This window comes from Ascidia mentula, chromosome 4, assembly GCF_947561715.1.
Source record: "Ascidia mentula chromosome 4, kaAscMent1.1, whole genome shotgun sequence".
Taxonomy (NCBI): domain Eukaryota; kingdom Metazoa; phylum Chordata; class Ascidiacea; order Phlebobranchia; family Ascidiidae; genus Ascidia; species Ascidia mentula.
Genome location: NC_138569.1, coordinates 20,970,081 through 20,991,311, shown reverse-complemented (window position 1 = coordinate 20,991,311; position 21,231 = coordinate 20,970,081). Strand labels below are relative to the sequence as shown.

Genomic DNA, 21,231 nt, shown 5'->3' with positions numbered 1-21,231 from the left:
CCTCACCAAACGTTTGATTTTTCATATCAGGAAAAAGTGGCTTTGATCCAGCCATGTTGTAATGCCAGTGAACCCTGTGTTGAATTTATTAGTGGTTAAAAAACATGCCAAAAGTGGCGCTTGTAGAAAAAACATTCTTATCAAAATTTCAGGGGTTGTAGTGACTACACTGCTACTATGGCGCTTTAATTTTTCATACTGTATTACTTTTTCTTAATAAAGATGCTAACATGAACTTGTTTAGTTGACAGCAAAGCATCTAGAATTGATAAACAGCATAATCCCCGACAAGATTCCATCAACCTGGTCACATGACTATGCCCAACTTTTCCGCTTTCATAGCTCAGACAGTCTGAGCAACTTCGTTAACAACCTTGACACACGGGTCATCCTGTTGCACAAATATATGGAGGTTGCGGCCGAACCGGATTCAAATTTTTCTCCCACAGCTGAGCCCACTGAGGTTGGAAGGTTTTTTCTTTTGTTTCAGTTTCAATTTAATCAGAGAACCTTCAGCTTTTGGTTTAAAGCAGAGTTTCTTAACTGCTGGTCGAACTTAATTTTTTTACCAGTTTTTTTACCTTTTTTATTTAATTTTTTACCAATTTTTTTACTTTTTTTATTAATATGATCTCTTTGTCCCAGTTTAATTCAGATTATATGAGAATTTTGCATTTTTTGTTGAACTTTTTTCATTTAAGATTTTTGTGTCTGTTTTTTTATCTAGTCTATCTTTTGTCCTTGTTTATTTCTTACCATTGGGATTGTGATCTGCTTTGCAGGCAACAAGCCGATGTTCTTCAGCCACACAAACAATTCATACGTACAATCTTGCCGTGTTCACACGCCCCGATCTATTTTTTACATCAATTGTATTTTCTGTGGCAAAATCAAAATACCACGACCCAAGCAAGTACACCTTGAAGAAGGAGGTACTTCTGAGTTCATTGTGGCTCTGTTGTTTTAAACACTTTATTCAGATGATCACCAGATCATTACTACAAAAATAAGCTGTTCACCAGATGTTTTTATTTAGTTTATCACAAGATCAGATGAAACTGACACAGTTGATCCAACACCAGCTACCTTGCCTTTTGAAACTATTCATGTCGAAGGTCTTTACCTACATAACGCTTCCTTTGATCGCCGTACTGGAAATATTCAAGAATCAAGGTCACAGAAACTATACAAAATGCCTCCACTGAGAGTCAAGACTGAAAAGTTGTCCCATTATAAAAGGTTTGTGTTGCTTCCAATATATTTCAATATAACAACGCATACATAAGTAAGTTAAAATTGTAAGGTGATGGGGTGTTTTTCAAATCGAACAAAATGTTTGCTATCACAGAATACCACAGCTTGCATTATGATAATTTTCCCAATGTTTGAATTGTTTGTGTAGGATATTAGTTGGTAATGATTACTATTTGAGTATATTTAAAACCAGTGGTTCGGAAAGTGTTTGTACTGGCGGAACCCTTATTATGATGCCTGAATAGTACAGGCCCTGTTTTTGATTTCTTGTTATATGTGACAAAGACTATATTTGTCCATATTACTTTCCAGATGTAGCACCAATGACAATGTAGCCTTCAGTTGCCCAGTAAGACTGTGTAGTGATAAAGTACCAGATATGTCACCAGACCGTGACATAATCACATACGTTCCTATGGCAACAGATGATTCAAGTACACATTGGCTTGCAAAAGGAACCTCTTTGCTGTGTCATCTCAATGAACTTTAAAATCTGCAAGTACACCCTGACTAAGGTGTTCTCTCAAACAACTGTGTATATTATTTTAATTGTATATTCTGCTTTTCTTGCTGTAATTAGTTGTTCGCTACCTAAAAAGATATATTTTTTACCTTTGTTTGAACATGTGTGTCACTGTGTCCCTGTGTGCATTAAAGGCCTTTCCTGTTTATTTTTATAAAAATAACTCAAAAGTGTGCATATGAATGATTTTTTTTTGTTCAGTATTATTCAAAAACATTGAAAATGTAAAAAAGAAACAAGTTGGTTTTATGCCAGTTCACAAGACCAGCTTTTCAAAATGTGCAACAAAAACACATATTATTAAATTTTCCTAGAAATGTTCTTATTTTCTAAGCAGTAATTGATTTTTTCCAACCTCCACAGAAGTAAAAACCACTACTGGTCTTGGAAGCTGAAACTCTGGGGGCAAAAGCTTTTGGTTCATCTTCCAAATTAGGGGTTGAAAGAGACAAATTACTAAATATGGCACAGGTTATTTCTTTGAGTTTGACATTCTTTGTCGTATAAACTGATCAACGTCCAAATAGCGTTCAGCACAGTTCGACAAACAGGTTTCTTGCCGTCCCAAACTTGTTCCAACTTTATCGACGCATTTGTCCCAGCACTCACTGGCCAACTTGTTAACGATCGTCTTCAGTTGCATCTAAAAAATTAACATTTTAACACAAAAGTTCTTTCGCTTAAAAGTAATGCATTGGTGTTTCATTCATTCCTGCTAAAACATAATGTTGGCATTATTACACATTCCTTGACAGCACTTAAAAGTTCAAATTTGCAAAATTTTTTCAGTAATCTGCACAAAAAAACTAGCTCCTACATTGATACAAAAAAATTTTTCCACCGCTTGTGCAATCAAGATGTCACTAAAAAAATGCTCTGTGCAAATTACCAACTTTGCAATTTGGCTTAAAATGTGGCCATCATCCCAGATTGGAAAGTTTGTTTTTTGCGTAGAGGTATTTTTCGGCGATCATTAATAAGACGGACGATCGCAACGTTTTTTTCGTATGTTAATGCATCAGCTAATTAATATTGTGCGGATTATCGGTAAATTTTTGCAAAAGTGCACAACATTTTTTCCAATCTGGCCATCATCCAGATTAAAAAATTTGAAAGTGAAAGACATTTTTTCACCAGCACAGACAGAGTAAAAATGATTGGTCCACACACAATAGAATAAATAATAGAGCATATACAAAACCGTTTTCATTCCATCCCGTACCAGGCTGGCAAAAAATAGACAAATTTAAAAATTTACCTGGGCCTCCATCTTCTTTTGTTCGTCCATCAACATTCTCGCCAACTCCGGGTTGTTTTTCAATTGCTGCGCAATATCCTCCATCATGCCCGGGTCCATTTTTGTTCAGGTACGTGTATAAACTTAAAAAATTACTAGTTTTTATTCCAATCACAAAACCTTCAACGCCAGGTCAAACTTCTACCTGTATCACATGGGTTGGTATTCCAGAGCTACAGGGTGCGAATGTGAAGTCGTTTCATGTTGTCAAACATATTTTGCCGCTGAGCTTTATTGATTAGGCATGTAAAAAATATTTTAAATTTTCCTGACGTATTATTTCTGCAATTTTGTTTATTTAATTTTACTGCTTTAAAGGTACAGTATTTACCTAAACCGATGGTGGCTATAGTAACTTGCAACGCCTGATTGCACACCACCAAGGTTCACGCTTGAGCGATCGCTAATGTGGTGTTGTTTGCACAGCTTCGGCCGTTGATGTTTTGAAAAATAACTTAACGATGATAAACAACTTTCAATGCTCGTTGCATCAAATAAAGCAATAGGGGATAAGAAGCAATTGTACAATGTATTTGTGTTAAGCCTTCAAGTTGGTATTTCGCATGGATCTGATCGGCAGAGACGATTCAGATTAGATTTGTAATTGTTAAACTTACACACAGAATATGCGTTTTTGTGTACCTGGTTTACGCTATTAACGGTTTCGCATATTTGTAATAGTAGTTTTCGTTGCAAGGAATTGTGTTAAAAACTATTAAGTTTGTACCAGACAAGCAATTTGTATAGCAATCTAACAGATTAAATGAAACCCAACCAGCGTCCAGCACTGCCTGTGGCTTTTCCAATACTTAAGTTAAAATATTTTCCAATATTAAAAGTTCAATTACAATTATCTATAATAATGATTATAAACTATTAAAACATTGGTTATCTTGTTGTTTTGCCTTTGTGCATTTTAATTAGGTTTATTTCCAAGTTAAAATGTCCAAGTCTGTAATGTTCAAAGAAGTTTTACCAACATCTGGGGAGCTTTACCAAGAAGATTTTCCATCTGTTGTTCTTTGCAAGCCTAAAATCATGCCCCTGAAGTCAATCACCCTTGAAAAGATGGAAAAAATGCAACAGGAAGCACAAGAAACCCTAAAAAAGCAAAACGAAGAAATTCAGGAGCAGCAGCAGAGCAATTAAGATAGGTTTCTGCTAGTTTAAAAACTTATAACTACTCACCATGCAAGCTCGGACACCGAGCAAGCCGCTAACCCTCAGGGGTAAGCAGATCCGCACCCCTAAGAGTGCCCCAGCATATCGAACAAAATCATATCAGTCAAATGTGGATGAAACGTTGTTCGGGGGACCAACAAGATACAAGCAACAAACTGAAACCAAGCGAATGTCTGATGAAAAAGAGTGGGACCCACCATGGGTAACAAGCCCTGGTAGGAAGGGAGTCCCACTGCTGTGGACACCGTTTGAGTACAAGGGCTTCAATGGTGTGTATGTTTTATCTGCGTTATAGTTCTGCTATTATGTGACATATAATAGGCATTTTTAATGTATAATCATTATATACATAGTTTTATTCAACAAGCTGAATAAAAGCTCTGTTTTCATTTTGTGGAAAAAAGAATAAAAACTATTGTTCAAGTTGCCCAGGTCCAGTGAAATATGTATTGCTAATAGAGAAAGAGAATGGTTTATTTCCACATTTATTATTTTAAAGGCATGCTAACAACAGAACAAGCAGAAACTAGAAGAGCTTCATCAAAACCATCCACTCCCAGATCTGCACGAACTCATAACAAATACAGGTGTGAACACTTATTGTTGTTGCAACTGTAAAGTTTTGTGGTGACACAGCACTGGATAAATACCAAACATTGGTTTTGATATCCAAAGAATGTAACCAAATCTTTAAAATAATCATATCACACCATTCTCGATTGCTCGTGCCCCATGTTGGAAAACTTTGAATATGATAGTTTTAAAATTTAAAAAACAACAGTTTGCAAATTTTCTCTAATTTAGTCATGGCATTTTAGCATAATGTGCAAATATGATTAATAATGTTGCTTTATGTTACTTTGTATGTTGTACTCAAAGTGTCTTTGCAAAGTGATGACTGTGTTAAGGAAATAGTTTAGAGTGTAGCAGCGTAATGCAACATTCCTCACCTAACGACCCTGTATTCAGACTACGAAGCCACACACCCTCTTATGTGGATGAAACCCTGTTTGGACCAAAAGTGGAGGAGCCCACTTTCCAAGCCCCGTGGAACAATGAAAACAATAACAACTCAACAGGCAGACAACTTCTATGGTCACCACAAGTCAAGTCCTACCCATTGACGCCACGCTCGGAGGCAGCGTCTCTTGATAGGCCTGGATCACGTCTGGTATGGAGTTTATTGCTATTGTGGCTTCATTATTTGGTGATGGAGACCACTTTGGTATTGTGATCTTGTTGTTACTGGGGAGCTATTTATACATGCCATGTCTTAGGTCTACAGCCACTATTATTCCATGTTATAAGTACTATATAGAGAAAAAGTCCTATTTTGGCATTTTTATTGATTTGGCTATTTAATTAAAAACTTTTTTAGATGATTTATGCGTTTGTTACATTTTAGATATTGTGCACTTAAATATGGCTGTATACACTCCATAAAAATGGCTGTAGAACGATTAAACCACTTCAGTTTCAACGCAAAACCACACACAAAAAATATCAAATATATTATTTTTTATTCTTATGTTAATTTTATCATGGATGTATGTAGTAGTTGCCCATTTTTACCTGTTTATATTTTCTTGGAACCACTTTCACCAAAAAGTATGTTCTAATTTGTTTAAACTTAACAATATTTCTATATGAATAGGGTGAATATGATGATCCCTTCATTCCCCCAACACCCAGAGATTCAACGAACAGTAACCATGCAACTCCAGTCATAAGACAGAGGCCTGGTTCGTCGATTAAAACCCCAAGCAAAGTTCGACCTGCCAGCGCAAAACAAGTGAAGCAGAAACTCCATTTTGAAAGTTAGTTTTATTTTATTTAATATTTTGGAACAGCTGTACTTTTACTCATCTCTGTTGCTTTTATTAAAGCTACTAATAGTTGCAAGGAAAAGTTTTTTTTTTTATACATGAGAAACTAAGCCTCATTTACAGATGTCCCAATGCACAAAACTGTAATGTGTCAAATAATCGCAGCAACTCGTTGGAAAGCATCTCCAAAGATCCGCCTAATTTCATTTTGGTTTTAATTCAACTTTACTAAACGTAAATTGCAATAATTTTATAAAATTTTAATTGAATTGTGTTTCTACACAGCTGAGGAAGATGCCGACACAAAACAAATTATCGACAGAGCATTACACCTCGCGAAGATAACAAGGGATGCTGCACTCGCAGAACGGAGAAATTCTGATGGTTTCTCTCCCTGGAGAAGACCTGCTTCAGCAAGAGGTTAACCATAATATTTACACCTTCGAGTAAAACCTTTTCAGTGTTGTCTATTACCAACTAGATCAATGCTTCTAAACATATTTTGGTCATGACCATTCCCCTATATAAGTTTGCAACATGTTTTTCACATAAATGTTGTGTACTTTAGTTTTACATTTAGGCTGAAAGCCACAATTCCAACCACTTTATTGCATGACAAAGCAAAATAAAACGGAAAAATATTTACAGTATGGATAACCAACCACCTAATTAAGAACACTGAACAAGCCCTGGAGCGACATTATCTTAAAACTAAATTCCAAATAAACGCTGCCAGTATTACGAAACATGTTTTCTTCACAGAACGTCCGTCACCCAGAGTCCCGGGATTAAGGACTGCTCACCTTAGTGATTACGCATCAGATGATGACGATATTCTTTCAGCAACAGGAGTAAGAATGCCGCTATCGGCACGTAGTGACCGATCCAGCCGACCCAGTTCAGTCAGGTACAAATACGCGCAAAATCCAACCACAGCCATGCCAGGATCTAAACGACGTAAATTCTACATGAAAATACAAATTTAATCTTGCGTGTGGTGCAAGACTTGAATTGGTAATTTATAATGGCCAAGATTTTAAACAATTCTTCAACGGCTACCTTCACTGGTTGTTGGGTAATGCATAATTTTGCAACGTGTATTGCGCAGCTATTTGCATTAACATCTTATATCAGCACAAAGCTTTATAGTGTCAACACAAGGATCACTGGCAAACAAAAACGGTGTGTTTGTCATTACCCTGTTACGGCTTCGCCGTCAACAAAACAAACGACCCCCACCTCCCGTGTTTATGTGCTTTAAAAAAAATTTTCCGGTATTGAACTTCTCCACGCTTGACTTGCTTACGTTCGGCAGTCTGTAAAATGTGTTTACCATAACGCGAGTAGCTGGAACTTGGCTATTTGTGTTGTTTACACAACAAGTCTCGTTAGCCTCAAAAGCATCAAAATCCTGAGGTGGTCTTTGCAGAACATAGAAATCGTATGTGGTGATTATGCAATAATCGAATCAACAAATTTGCTCAAATATTTTCTCATCAATCAATTTCACCAAAATGTAAACAGTTTCGCTAAAGTTGATGTCAGTCAACCCAAGGTTGGAAGAATCATAACCATTTTTTCTACCTCTAATTCTGACTGATCCCGTCACGCTCTGCTTGTTTGTATGTGCAGGTTAAGGTCTCGCTCGGCGCAAAGAAGCAGCGGCGGAATGTCGGAACGACCTTCTTTCAAACCATAACAACTTCCATTTCGATATATGACGTCATAATCGCACCGTATGACGTAACAAGGAAGGAATGAACGATGTTTTGTCGGAATTCCGGCCTTTTCGTTTGTCTTCACTTTCTTTTTTGAAGTTGATGATGACATCATCATATTGAATTGTGACGTAGAAGGAGATGCCAGTGAAAAACAATGCATTAATTCATTGTTATCGCATTATTGTATGCGGAATATTGTTTTATTGCGATGCGGCACGTCCTTTTACGCATAGTTTTGTGTCGAGTTTGGCCGACAAATGGAACAATGACCCAAGATTGCCCCAATTTATGGCCTGTGCCCCATTTTCCATGTGTTTACGCAGCCAAGCAGAACGCCAACTGTTTACGCATAAATGGCAAATCGATTCATTTTATCTATTACTTCCCACTGTTACGTTGGCCCCTTGTCAAAAACATATCATCTAACTTTAACAGAATGCTCGAAACGACCTTGCATTTCCACATTTCAATCAAATTCATTCTATCTTACCGATGCGAGGTTTGCGAAATAGGTGGGATATTGTTTTGGATCGAACATTGTTTTCAGTATCGGTGCTTCCCCACTTTACCGACGGTTACGCATGAAAGAGTCCTATGTGTTATGTTGTGTTTGCTTTAACTCGTTATGTGGTAAATTACCTGCTCAGGTCTGATTTCCCGGCGAAGATTCAAGTATTCCACTCATAACGAGTTGTTCTTCGTGTTCATAACCGGGTGTGTTTTATATTAGTGAAATAAGGCGTCCAATATTGGCAGTATGGCAAGTAAACGTGTTGTACGTTCGATGTGACTTTTTGCACATTTTGTGGGCGTCCATTTAAAGTTCAATGTTACCAATGTTTGGAAACTTTTACAATAACTTTTTGAATAATTTTGGGCTCAATTTTATTCAACGCGCAAAGAAACTATTTTTTATTTTTGCGGAATTTTACCTTTGCAATCCTAGTATGTTGATTGTGCTATCAGTTCATATACAATACTGAACCTTATAGTTGTATCCACGATAAGTTGATCTTTTGGAACTTACCATCTGACGTCACATCCGGTTTAACGAAACTAACCTAGAAATTAAAGCCTTATTTCGAATTGCAGTAAACTTTTATACATTCGCGTTAATTCTGCAACCAAAGTTGGTTGGCTGCATTCAGAACCGCTCTCTTATACTTGGTCTTATTCTCAACTGTTTCCTCTCTACAGTAACACATATTGCACCAAATATAACGTAATAAACTTTATTGTTTGAAAGCTTTTTAACATAACACAGTAGGCGCACTATTTCATGTACATTTTCACAGAACTTATTGCGGGACGGAACCAAATATACTGTGGCGAAAGAACACAGCTGCTCTATTTCCAGTGTGACAAACTCCTGAGTTTTAAGTGAATAAACTTATTTTCAGCGGATCGTGTTACGGTGCAAAGTGACGCAATGTTAATGCAGGAAAAAAAGCGAAGCTATATATACTGCATTACAAGTTGTGGACGGGGCGAGACAAGAGCTTGGTACAAGCGCAAGATGGAATGGAACGGAGTCAATAATAAACAAACTGCAAGTTCTTGTTGGTTACATTCAACTGTGGATGACGCGGGGTTTCAATACAAGGCGCGCGAATTTTCAGGGATCGCATAATTTATGTCTGATTCTGTGCATTACGATATTTTTATCGACGGGATAAATGACGGTGCTGGCGACAAAGGGATTTAAAATATAGTTTCCACAATTACCAACGCAGATTATTTACTCATTATACCGTCCGCCGCCATAAGCAAAACAAAAGACAATAAATTCACTGCGGAAGCCATCAATAATGTTGATAGTGGCAGAGCTTTACAGTGGAAAACGATGTTTGCTTCTCAAGATGAAACATTGTTCCACGACATCAGACAGCGGCGCTGATGACTTGCGCAACTTCTATAGACCCGGATCTTTTGACAGCGACGCGGTTTGCCTTTCTTGTTTCTCTCTTCAATGTATCCGCAACGTTAGTATCGCTTTGACTGACGAGTCGATCCCGACGGCAAGACTCTGCCGCTGCGGAGTCGACACTGATAATTGGAGGGCCCACGAGTTCCGCGGGCACATTTTTGTTCGATTGACTTTTCAGGGACATAAGGAATCGTTCTGCTTCGGCGCCGGCGTCTTTGCTGACTTTGCGTTTCTTGCCCTTGGACTTTTTGGTGGGCGACGGTGTTGAGTCTCCCGCCTCCCGCACTGCTGCGGACTGTAAAGAAAGACAAGCGTTGTGATAACAAACTAGGTAACAGACAATGTAGGAATCGCATAATCGCAGTTAATTGCTGTGAAACTTGATATCGGCCACATATTATAATGGGTTCTGTCTCTGAGTCACCATAAGCTGTTAGTGTTGTGCGTTTTCGTAAATTTTTGCGGAAAAGTTAAATATTTCCTTTAAACAAGTTCTTCTTTGATGCTTTTGAAGTTATTGAACTCGACAATAACAAGCTCTTGAGCATGTAAGTGTTGAGGTTAGGGATATTTTGTTGCTTGCAAACACTCAATATAGACATTATATTATATTTGCAGGTGTAAGCTAATCTTCTAAACGTTGGTGTAGATAAAAAAAAAAGGGGGTATTTGCAAAATTTGGTATAAATGAAAACAAAAAATACCGTTTCTTCTGGTTGTTCCACCTTCTGCTCAGCTTGTTCTTCTTCTTCAACCAATGCAGCTTCTTCAGTTTGAATGTTGATCACACGATCCATGAGGGGAGGTCGTTTGTGGAGCGTTTTCGCTCTAGCCAAAAGAGCATCAACTGAACTCATTTCACCTTCCGGCACCGAATCCTGAGTGGAAACGTAACAAATAATGAAACCTCTTGTTGAATTTCACAAACCGAAGCCAATATCCTTGAAATAACCCATCAAGGGACCGTTTTTCCGACACGTATCCACAAACATATATAAATTCTACCACTATGAACTTGCTGAGTCAACGAAAAAGAATGAGACATAACATTGGACTGGTCGAAATGGCTTTGTGAGCCAGGGCGTAGAACTCCGCAATGTCAAAGCGAGATATATCTTAAACTGATACCAACCTGATCTGGCTGCTGTGTACGCTGCGATTTAACTTCGGAAGACTTCGTGTGGGATCGGAAGCGCTCGGGAAGATTCTGCTGCACCGGATTGCCTTCGGCGTAAAGCTTGGTGAGTTTTTTCATACTGAGCAAAGGTGCGGGCAGTTGCTGTATGCGATTTCCTGAATTGAACAAGAGTATTAAATAAATGCTGAATTACACAAAAATTGCGCAAGTTTCTAAAATGTACAAGATGATGGTTTTATAATCAGAAACTTATACACTTATATACGTGTGTTAAGTGTTTTTGCTTTACGTAACTTAAAACAACTATGACAGTGATAGGATTGAGATAAGGCGACATTTACATACAGTGGCCAATATAACGAGCATGCAGACGAGTTAAATTACCTGTGATGTCTAGTTTTGCCAAATGTCTGCATTTCTTTAAAGAAAGTGGGATTTCAGTGATTTGGTTGTTGGATAAATCGAGTTCCTTTAGCGGTTTCGGAAAGTCGACCTTCTTCGGTAGTTTCTGTACCTGAACATGGAAATAAACACATCAGAAGATGTTGTTTGATTATTTTTAGTCATTAACAACGAGCAGCAAGCTGACTTTTCAATCAATCTGTACTAACAGCGGTAAAAAACGTGTGAAAATGGCAGTAAAAGCCATTACCTTATTCCCACCGAAGTTGAGGTAGGTGGCGAACTTGAGTTTGCCGAGCGACTCTGGAAATTCATTCAAGTTGTTCCTGGAAATGTTGAGTGACCGAACCTAAATTTTAACCACATAAGATAAAGTTTGTAACGAACTGGGGTATTCCCTTATTTGTTTCTTGTTTGCCTAATTTGTTATATCCAGCACAGAATAGACGTAGTTTGCGAGTTTCAGGGGCCGCAATACCGTTTCAACGCAAGCTGTTCGGCTGATAATTTGGCTTATAGAATTACCTGCAGAAGGTACCAACAACTCACCTCTCAAACTTTCATTAAAAAAGCCTTAAATTATACTTGGATGATGTACGCTGTGTTTGGACCACCCTAATCCGTCACTTGCCACAACGCAAGGCGAGGAATTTCGTTCTTAATTCATATTTCACTTGCGTGGCAAAGTTCACACCTATATACTGCGGTATCGATAACATCCATTTCAAAACTTACCGAGATCATCAGATCAAGGTCATCTTCAATCCCATCAAGGTGATTCCCCGATACGTCAAGCACTCTTAGTACACCAGGTGGCGCTGAGGAGGGACGTTGTAGCTTCTTTAATTTGTTGTCGTTCAAATGAAGGTTCTGAGTGAGTGAGGCATGAACAAGTTATATTTTTTGACAACCAGAGAGAAACATAAAAATTATTGCCTGGTCGCATACAACCAACTACAATCTGAGAAATATAGATTTTAGGTCTTTTTCGACGTTTCCATTTCTCCCTAGTTTTTATATCATTAAACTTTTTCGGAGAATTCTCCCACGTATCATAGAACTTTTCGTTATTTTATCCGTAAACAAGCTGAAAGGTCACACAGTTTAATATAGAAATAATACTCGTAAAGTATCGTGTCAAGTAAGCTTGCGACAACAACATTGAAACAGAACAGTAAAAAGTCATTTGAAAACGTCGGGATAAACAATCTTCCGCCAACTTTATGTAAATTCACCTCTAAACGTTGGAGCACAAAAACCTCGGGTTCAATTTCCTCCAAAACGTTGAACGAAACATCCAAAGTTGAAAGTGATACGAGTTGGCCGACTGCTTTGGGCAAGCGTTTCATTCTGCATCAAGTTAGAACTTATAAGAAATAATGATCTTTAAGCGGAAGATAGTTTACATTATTTCAATGCTAGACAACAAGACCGTTCCAAGTCACCAACTACACTGATAAGACAATATGCACAACTGTGTGCAGCACACGATTTGAAAAACATACTCAATATGCAGCAAAACTTTGTCGAAATATGTAATACATAATCTAAGGTCAGATTCTGCTGGTAAAAAGAGAAAATCGATACACCAGTCATACTTGTTGTGCGATGCGTCGAGTGTCACTAGGTGGCTCCACGTGCCTACGTCATCGGGCAATCGTTGCACCTGATTGGACGCCACGTTCAACTTCGCAAGCGAGTAGAGCTGGACCGACGTGTTCGGCAGCGCCGTCAAGCGGTTGTTGGACAGGTTGAGGTCGCGAAGTAAGTGCAGGCGACCCAGGCTGTCCGGAAGTGACGTAAGGTGTGACGAGGAGAGGTCAAGCGAGGTCAAGAATCGGAGTTCGTTCAGGACGCGTTTTGGAATTTTACCTGCGTTGAAAGAATAAAGTTGCAACGGTGTGGTAATTTTTGAAAACACTCACAACAACGCTCAACTAAGCATTTACTTTGTATCATAACAAAACCATTCAAAACTAATCACCGTAAAATCATGATAATTCGATTTAAACCCATCCACGCATAGACCTGATATTGGGTGTCTGCACATTTTGAGACTTTAAACTAAACATAATAAAAAAGTTACATAACGTTGTGGAATGTTTAAGCAAACAAAACCAACCCACGACTTGAACCAAAATATCAAAGTTCAATGCCCACATTGAAGTGTTTGCACAAGCGAGCACACCCTCGAAGATTAAATTCCTTTTAAGATTTCATGGAAACTTGCTAAAATGTTTTCATTCCGTGGTCTTTAAATCGCGTCAATCAAGCAGCTGCTCACCGAGTTGCATGGGAACTATTTGAAATCGTGATCTAAAGTAAATATTTGGAGAGTGTGCGGCACCCGACATGTAGCGACACGCTACGCGCGACACAAAGCTCGCGTTTTTGAACTCGATGTTTGTCGACACTCATCATATTTGACGTTGGTTTCTATTCTGTCTTTTGTGCTGTTGTATTTCATGAAACCCGTTTCGCCCTTGCAGGGTGCGGAAATTTCAGCAGCGATTGTGAAAGTAATTTATATTTTCAGGTGCGGATTCAATTCGGGGCCAACAACCTAATTCAAAGCTACTGTAAAGTGATCGATCGCGTGGAACTGTGGCATAAGGTTGGTTGTAATTTTGAGAGCAACTTGCTCCAGTGGATTGGTGGAATATGATTAATTGCGCATTGGACCATGGTGGTCCAAATTCCAAAAAGTTGCACTCAAATTCCTTACATAACGAAACAGCTGTATCATACTGCAGCCAACACCAGAATCAAAATTTACAAAAAAATATAGGTTGATCATATATTCCAGCCAAATGCATGCAAAAAAATGACCACGAATTCCTATCCCTTAAAAACGCACTAGACAAACACAATGCCACGAACAAATACAACACAAGTTAATGTTTCCAAACGTTTTTACCTTCAAAACTGTTTCCGCGCGCCTTCAACTCGGTGATTCCCCTAGGCAGAGAGCCATATGGACTCTCAAGTGCTTGGAGTGAATTATTGGAAAGATCGACGTTGCGAAGCGACCTCAGAAAACCAAACGGCTGTGGAAGTGATGTCAGATCGTTGTTGGCGGCATTTAGTGACGTTAGACGCCCGAGTTGGCGCAGTGATGTGTTGAGGGTGGTGAGGTGATTGTTGCTGACGTCAATAGCTCGAACCGAACTGTAGGGGAAAGTACCGTTTTAGGTATATCTGTATGTTAAGTAGATGCCTTTTGTAGTTTGGAAATGACTGCAAAAAATTTGTTGCTTTGTATGTTGTTTGCGAGTCAGTAAGTACAGTTTTGTGATGATTTATATCAAAAACACTGTGATTATTCCTATGAACGATGTGAAACAAAAGCAAACCAATGCTTTTTGGGGAAAAATAATTCATTCTTTTCATCAAAATAACCTTAAATTTCCGATGCTTTGAGGCAACCCCTCCAATTCGTTATTGGCGACTTGAATTTTCTTGAGAGCGCTCAAGTTTCCAATCGTCTCCGGCAGATTTTGAAGCTTGTTGTTTGAAAGATCCAGGTTGTACAAACTCGGCATGTCTCCTATCTCACCCACAGTGGAAATGTTGTTTCGTGAAAGATCGGCTGTCACCAAATCTGACATCCCAGCCAAGCTCGGCATCTTTGAAATTTGGTTGTCCGAGAGATCTAAGCCCTATAGGGTGGAAAATATTTACTTTGTTAAAAGTCAGAGATGTTGTCGAAGTTAAGGCAGTGAACAGAGTTTGGTATTTAGCGCATGCAAGTGTGATTTTGATTTGCGGGTCTCCTTTTTTATTTATTTAGTTCTACGTACCAGATCACAATCAAACAAGCAACTGATTTGATCTCAAACCTTATATAACACTCCACAACTAACCTGCAAACTTTTGATATTCCTCAACTTTCCGGGGACAACTTCGATCTTATTCCCTCCGCAGTCTAAAGTCATCAACTGACTCAACTCAGCCAACGATTCAGGAAGATTTTGGAGTTTGTTTTCGCGAAGATCCAGGAAACGCAGACTCTCGAGCGCCCCTAGCGTCTCCGGCAAGTATTCCAACTTGTTCTGGCAAACGTCGAGACATATCAGTTGTTTAAGCTCGCCGATGCTTTGGGGAAGTTCAGCCAACTTGTTGCCGCAGAGATTGATTGACTGCAAGCTGGGTGTAAAAAATAAACATCTTTGTGTTTTCATACACATATATAGAGTGTCGTTACACACAGCCTGCGATTTCTCTTAACTGATCTTTTACCGAATTTTTTCGGTTATATTTGCACATGCTGTTCTTTAGTATATTGTTCCATTTATTCATTTACTGATGTACTTTTATACCAACTGTATTTTCATCAATATTTTTATTTCACGGCAACACCAAGCGTCAAAAGTCTCGTTGTTCGGAACCGAGACATCAAGATTTCGCGTCAAGAAATTATTGCTTAATTTGTTTTAAACCCCGGAAATTTTAATCCAACCTTGCAAGCAGTGAGATTTTGCTTGGTAAGATTTCTATCTCGTTGTGGGAAGCTTCGATGCACCGAATCCTCTGATTGGCTGATTTCGGTTTCTTTACTTCCGGTTCCGGTAGCTGACGTAGTTGGTTCCCAGCCACGTTTAGAACTTTTTGAATTTGGTAAACTGACTTTGGCACCGATCTACAAAACAATACCTTTGTTGTTTGGAACAGTTTTTTTATGTTTCTTCAGAATCATTTGAATATGTTAGAACCAGTGTTTCTTAACCGCCGGACTTTTTTACCGATTTGTTCTGGTGCGAAGTGAATACTTGTCTTTTGTCAAATTATATTTTAATTAATATGTTCTATTTATCACATTGTAGTTTAAATGTTACCAAATAACCGGGCCGTGACAGATTTTAAAATTTTACCTTTGCAAAACGTGCCAATGACAATTCAGAAATGATATAAACAACATTTTGAATAAGATTCATTGGGAAGCTTTTACGAAAAAATAAACAACAAAACCACCTAAATTACTCACTTGAGGGCGTTTTCGCCGGCGTCGAGCATCAGTAAAGTCGGAATGGACCCGATGTGCTGAGGCAGGCTACGTAGTTTGTTGTGTGCAACTTTTACGGTGGCGAGAGCGGCACACTTGTGCAGGGTCTTGGGCAGCATTACCAGTTGGTTGTACGTTGCGTTAAGTTCGACAAGAGAGCTGAGGTTGGCGAAAGTTGAAGGGAGGTTGCGCAATCTGTCGAACACAAATGGGTTCTGTTAAACTTACCATGTTGCATAATGGAAAATGATCACGAATTTGTTTCTTCTAAGTAATAAGGATGAATTTTACTCATCAGTAACATTAGTTTGGATGGAATTTACACAAGAACCTGTATATTTTCTGTTTCGGTTTAATGACCAGATTTTTGTATTAAGTCACAACTTTTCTACCAAAAGCAGACTTCATTCAAACTTACCTATTTTTGGATAAGTCCAAGCTTTTCAAGCAAACAAAGTCGCCGATTTCTATGTCCAGGTGCTTTAAGTTGTTGTCAGACAAATCCAGACCGATGAGGTACAGAACACACTTTTCATACAAGAACTCATCTTCGAAAAGCTCCACTGGCAGAGATTCCAATTGCAACGAGGAAAACTTGAGAGAGAATTGACGATTTTCAGCATCACGTCTCGTGCCACCCGTTCGTTTCAGCACGCGGTTGAGAATTCTGTCTGCCTCCTTATCCCGAGCCTTGGGGTGTTTCAGTTGTCGCCTGCGCTGGATTGTTGAAAAATCAAGGTTTTGCTTGACTGTTGGTTTCCTGAGAGGCATTTTCAGTTCTGCTACAGTTGCTACTCAGCACTTAACACTGCAAAACATAACTTTGTTACCCTTGGAGGCAACTCAAAGCTCTGACGTGAATCAGAAACACCGTCGCTTTGCGCAGCCATTGCGAGGTCAGGTCACAAAATCACCAAACATTCTTGTCTTTGCCTGACCAACGCAAGACGTCACAAAGCTATACGCAACAATGGTACATAGTTTGTTGCCAAACATAAGCCATTGTGAGAAAACACTAGGTAGAGGCGTTACTTTTATTTGCAGTCATTCGCCCGTTAAAGTGACTGTGGATCTTCGCATTGTGGTTGTAAAAGCCCAAATGACTTTTCCTGTGGCTAGCCTCATTAGTATTGATGGCAGCGCTATTGTGCAGCAAAGTAAGCCCCGTTCAGAACGCAAGGCATCAGAAATAGCACAAAACTCTTTTTTGGCCATCATAGATTAATTTTGGTTGTCTGCTTTCTAAAAGAGGGTTCATTATTTTTAAGTCAATTTAATTTTTTTGCGTAGCTTTTTTATTTTTTTGCGTAGGTTCTTTTATTGCTATAATATGTACCTTCACGTGATAAAGACAAATTTATTCAAGCTTGAATTTACAAAGTTTGAACTGTGTTCGAATTTGTTTGCGCACATACAGTGTCAAGAGTCATATACAATACAATATTTAATTAATTCTCCCGTCTTAAATTGTACCAGTTCAAGTCGAGTCAGGGCGTTACGTGACCTAAGACACCATTCCCTCATGTAACCCACTTAATAAACTTCTAAATTTAGGAACCCATTTCAAAATAGCCTGTTGTTGTTTTGGATTATCAGGTTTCGCATTGTCCGAGGCTTTTAAACTGTTGCGCAGTGTTTGTAACAGATGCTGACCTGCAGATTCGAACTCGCATGGCATCAATTCTGTTGGTTTTGGAAAGCCTCTTGTCGGAGTATAAGTGTTTCATATGTGGCTTTGTTGACTTAGGGCATCCATTAACAAGTTACACACGTAATTTGGCCTTTTCGGTGTGTAACTGGAAAAGTTTTTGAAATGTCCTTTTAAAGTATTTACAGAGAAGCACGCTATTATCAGGTCAATATCATTTTTTTAGTTTAAAAAAATTGGATTCCAAACGTTTAAACAAAATACGACAATTTGTGACTTATACAATAAAGGTTTAAAAAACGTTGAAGAATCTTAAAAACACAATAGATACCAGCCAACTTTGGCGCCAAAGCGCCCACAATAGTGACTTTAAAAGTGCTCAGGTTCTTTCAAGTATCTTGGATGGGTGACAAATTACCCCACGATAATCAGATATTCAATCACTTTGAGCAACTTTTCTCACTACAAGAAATTGTTACGTCAAGACTACCATGGGAAATGCGCAATGTTAAAATACAACAAAAGCAATAGGTTTGCCCTGGTTTATATAATATCAATATTTTAAAACAGTGCAACACAGCATTCAACACGATTAAACATATACAACAACGTATCGGATGGCTTATTCTTTGTAAGTTTCATCAATTAATTATTGCTCGCAAAATTTCAACGATTGGGTATTAGCCAAACCTGATTAAATAACAATAGTTTTTGTTAATCGCGCATGGTAGATTTTACGTAAACTTTTTGATGCATTGTTACAGACCCACGAACAGTTTATGAAATAAATCTTGCGTCGGAAATTTAAAATTGGCTTAATTCACAATTCCTAACATTCATACCACTGCGTTTACAACACGACAAAAACCAGCTTACAAGTTGCCCTGACGCCTTTAAACCTCGATCTGACATCCCAAATATTTCAGGTATGGTCGTAATAACGCTGGACGCCTCCTTTATATACTTTGCGAGCCATTCAAAGAAGAAAAAAACATGAATACTCATAAACATTCTGGCAAAAACAGGAAGCATTTACGTGGTGTTCTGACACACTTCCCTCATTTAATCTAAAGACGACAAAGTAAGAGATATCGTCTTACATGTCAAACCGGCAACACCGAATGGCTTCGCGTAAACCTGTTGGAAAGCCAAACGACGCGGCCTTCAAATCTCGTGTAGCACGTCACAGTGCTTTCAATGTGATTGTGTACATTCTCCTTGTTTGGCGAGCGTCCAAGCAGCTCAGAGTTGTTCGGCCGCACTCAGCTCTTGTGTACACTGAATCAGTGTATGGATAGGGACGTGTTTTGATGTATGGACCTCTGCCAACTTTCGGACATCGATAAACCACCCTTCCCCCTCGACTTAAATCCCGCTGCCGCGTCGAGTGGACACTTATCAAGTTTCCAGTGTTACGTCATAAACGTTTATGTTGTTCTCGAAATGACGCGATCGAGGTTTACGGAGATGTATTTCCGTTTTGGGATGAAATGCGCACAGGGTTTAGGGTGTGGAAAAATTTGTTATGCTGAAAAGCTTGTGACGCATTTCGTGTTATCTGAAGCAGCACGATACACGAGGAATCGTTTAAAGTAACGATATTATCATATTGCACTGACGTACAGCCTTTGTTGGTGGAAAAGTTTTTGCTCTCTGAAAGTTTGTACACAAAAATAGCGTAAATATCAGTTAAACGAAAGTTTCATATTTTCGTATAAGTGCTGACTAACCAACCACAACGTAATGCATTGCATTTTGGAAGTATAACTACGGCTGTGCCTTTGTTGCCTAATCAATAATTTAAAATGTTTTATGCAGATCGTTGCAACCCGCAATTTAATTCTTTCAACTTGTGATGTGACGACACAATATTCATTTATACGTAACAATCGCAACCTGACCGGCCTCACGAACAGCTGACGTCAAGTAGGATTTTACTGTGATTCCACACGTATCGGTTTCAAATCTCCCCTAATTTTCTTTTGTTTGTTTCCCTGTTTCCACTTTCTGTGGTGTTCAATTTCGGGGCATCATTAAATCATAATTATTTGGAGAGGAACTTTCTTTATTCACGTAACTGTGGGGTCTGTTGCGTAATAATGCTTTTTATAGCCCGCACGTAACGACCGAAGCTACCCGAAATAATTGGAACACACTCCGGTAACGTGTGGTTGCAGTTTTCCAATGTTTTCACATGGATTGGGGAGAGTTGTACTCTGGGTTTTCACATCGAGATTTAACATCGTATCATACGCACGTCTGCAACGTGATGCTGTTGCCATGACAACACAACAACATCGGTTGCGGCTTGTGACGGTGACATGCTCCAAATTTCGCACTTGGCGAACTAATTTCAACGTTTGTGCAACTGAATGCACATTTGGAACCTGGCCTGGAGGTCTAATTGTTTATCGTTCGAAAATTAATTTACGAATATCTTTTCCGTTCAAACCAACAGTGACAAACTATAGTTTAAATCGTCTCACACCTTGTTGGGTCGAAACCTTGCGGCTTGCAGATCGATATTCTCACATTAAGAACTTCGTTGACGAAACCAGCTACCGATAATGCGTTACAGTCTTATTTAAAGCAAAGATATTAACTTCTAACCTTTAGCACACACTTTCTCTTCTTTCCCATTTGCGCAGGCAACTCCACAATGACTTTGTCTGGGCTTCTCCCATTCCCGTTTTCACTCCAAAGTCAACAGAACGACACGTTTCAGCGTCGTTAGCAGCCGAGCGACGCTCGACACAAACACAAGGCTCCCCCATATGCCGATGGTTTCTACCAACCAGACACAATTCCGTCTCGCTACATTAGCTTGTGTTGATATATACAGATTTAAATTGCTGGTGTTATTGATTTTTGGGATCGGTGCGGTAGTGTTCACTGGCTTACAGATATTTCACAGTCCTCTGTATCTCCTGTCCCTGGCAATAAAGTGGAGATTTGTAACTCTCATGAAAATTTAATGTCGAATTGTGTTGACTCAGTAGCTCCAGGTACTTGTGGCATTTTAAGCTGCTCCGTACAGTCTATTCCACGTAAAGTTGATGGAATGTGGTATAGGTTTTTTTGTAACCTGACACTGCGCTACTAGGATATATATGCAAGTCACTACTAGGTTACATACTTCCACGCTAGGATATATATGCAAGTCACCGCCAGGATATGTACTTTCACCACTAGGTTGAAACCACGACCAACGCATGGTGTTTGATCTCCCAAACCCCAAATCATAAACGAACAGAGAACGTTTTTATTGAAACTGTGCGTCGTAAAGTTTGCACTAAATGTACACAGGGATG

General features: G+C 38.9%; 5 protein-coding genes across 5 annotated transcripts in view; 3 read left to right on the top strand and 2 right to left on the bottom strand.

The window, feature by feature from the left end:
- LOC145898661 (dynein heavy chain domain-containing protein 1-like) overlaps positions 1-1,750 on the top strand; it is a 42,499-nt gene extending 40,749 nt beyond the window's left edge. The window contains exons 95-98 of the mRNA XM_082987205.1: positions 245-463; positions 783-932; positions 1,037-1,239; positions 1,567-1,750. Coding sequence (XP_082843331.1) covers positions 245-463; positions 783-932; positions 1,037-1,239; positions 1,567-1,744 — 750 coding nt within the window. The 3' untranslated portion in view covers positions 1,745-1,750. The remainder of the gene's footprint in view (positions 1-244; positions 464-782; positions 933-1,036; positions 1,240-1,566) is intronic.
- Positions 1,751-2,232: 482 nt separating this feature from the next.
- Positions 2,233-3,207, bottom strand: LOC145898664 (uncharacterized). Its single transcript, XM_082987208.1, has 2 exons — positions 3,036-3,207; positions 2,233-2,420 (listed from the first exon to the last, which is right to left on the bottom strand). Exons 1-2 carry the CDS (start codon positions 3,132-3,134, stop codon positions 2,250-2,252), a joined length of 270 nt encoding a protein of 89 aa, XP_082843334.1. The 5' UTR covers positions 3,135-3,207; the 3' UTR covers positions 2,233-2,249.
- A 792-nt stretch (positions 3,208-3,999) lies between these two features.
- Positions 4,000-4,223, top strand: LOC145898665 (BBSome-interacting protein 1-like). The gene has a single exon (XM_082987209.1). The coding sequence runs from the start codon at positions 4,017-4,019 to the stop codon at positions 4,221-4,223; it is 207 nt and encodes a 68-aa protein (XP_082843335.1). The 5' UTR covers positions 4,000-4,016.
- A 40-nt stretch (positions 4,224-4,263) lies between these two features.
- Positions 4,264-9,142, top strand: LOC145898663 (uncharacterized). Its single transcript, XM_082987207.1, has 7 exons — positions 4,264-4,525; positions 4,756-4,843; positions 5,226-5,427; positions 5,911-6,073; positions 6,368-6,502; positions 6,845-6,989; positions 7,715-9,142. Exons 1-7 carry the CDS (start codon positions 4,264-4,266, stop codon positions 7,779-7,781), a joined length of 1,062 nt encoding a protein of 353 aa, XP_082843333.1. The 3' UTR covers positions 7,782-9,142.
- Positions 9,022-17,090, bottom strand: LOC145898662 (uncharacterized). Its single transcript, XM_082987206.1, has 14 exons — positions 16,691-17,090; positions 16,255-16,467; positions 15,730-15,909; positions 15,134-15,416; positions 14,670-14,929; positions 14,188-14,438; positions 12,869-13,142; positions 12,506-12,620; positions 12,006-12,140; positions 11,521-11,619; positions 11,253-11,382; positions 10,863-11,023; positions 10,435-10,608; positions 9,022-10,025 (listed from the first exon to the last, which is right to left on the bottom strand). Exons 1-14 carry the CDS (start codon positions 17,041-17,043, stop codon positions 9,684-9,686), a joined length of 2,970 nt encoding a protein of 989 aa, XP_082843332.1. The 5' UTR covers positions 17,044-17,090; the 3' UTR covers positions 9,022-9,683.
- Positions 17,091-21,231: the final 4,141 nt, after the last annotated feature.

Excerpts from the sequence above, each read along its gene's own strand:
- LOC145898664 (XM_082987208.1), bottom strand. The coding sequence starts at position 3,134 with ATGGACCCGGGCATGATGGAGGATATTGCGCAGCAATTGAAAAACAAC. Across the intron at positions 2,421-3,035 it reads AAAAGAAGATGGAGGCCCAG|ATGCAACTGAAGACGATCGT; the intron begins GTAAATTTTTAA and ends TTAATTTTTTAG.
- LOC145898662 (XM_082987206.1), bottom strand. The coding sequence starts at position 17,043 with ATGCCTCTCAGGAAACCAACAGTCAAGCAAAACCTTGATTTTTCAACA. Across the intron at positions 11,383-11,520 it reads TCAACTTCGGTGGGAATAAG|GTACAGAAACTACCGAAGAA; the intron begins GTAATGGCTTTT and ends TTCCATGTTCAG. Across the intron at positions 11,024-11,252 it reads GGCAAAACTAGACATCACAG|GAAATCGCATACAGCAACTG; the intron begins GTAATTTAACTC and ends TGTTCAATTCAG.
- LOC145898665 (XM_082987209.1), top strand. The coding sequence starts at position 4,017 with ATGTCCAAGTCTGTAATGTTCAAAGAAGTTTTACCAACATCTGGGGAG.
- LOC145898663 (XM_082987207.1), top strand. The coding sequence starts at position 4,264 with ATGCAAGCTCGGACACCGAGCAAGCCGCTAACCCTCAGGGGTAAGCAG. Across the intron at positions 6,074-6,367 it reads GCAGAAACTCCATTTTGAAA|CTGAGGAAGATGCCGACACA; the intron begins GTTAGTTTTATT and ends GTTTCTACACAG. Across the intron at positions 6,990-7,714 it reads AGCCGACCCAGTTCAGTCAG|GTTAAGGTCTCGCTCGGCGC; the intron begins GTACAAATACGC and ends TTGTATGTGCAG.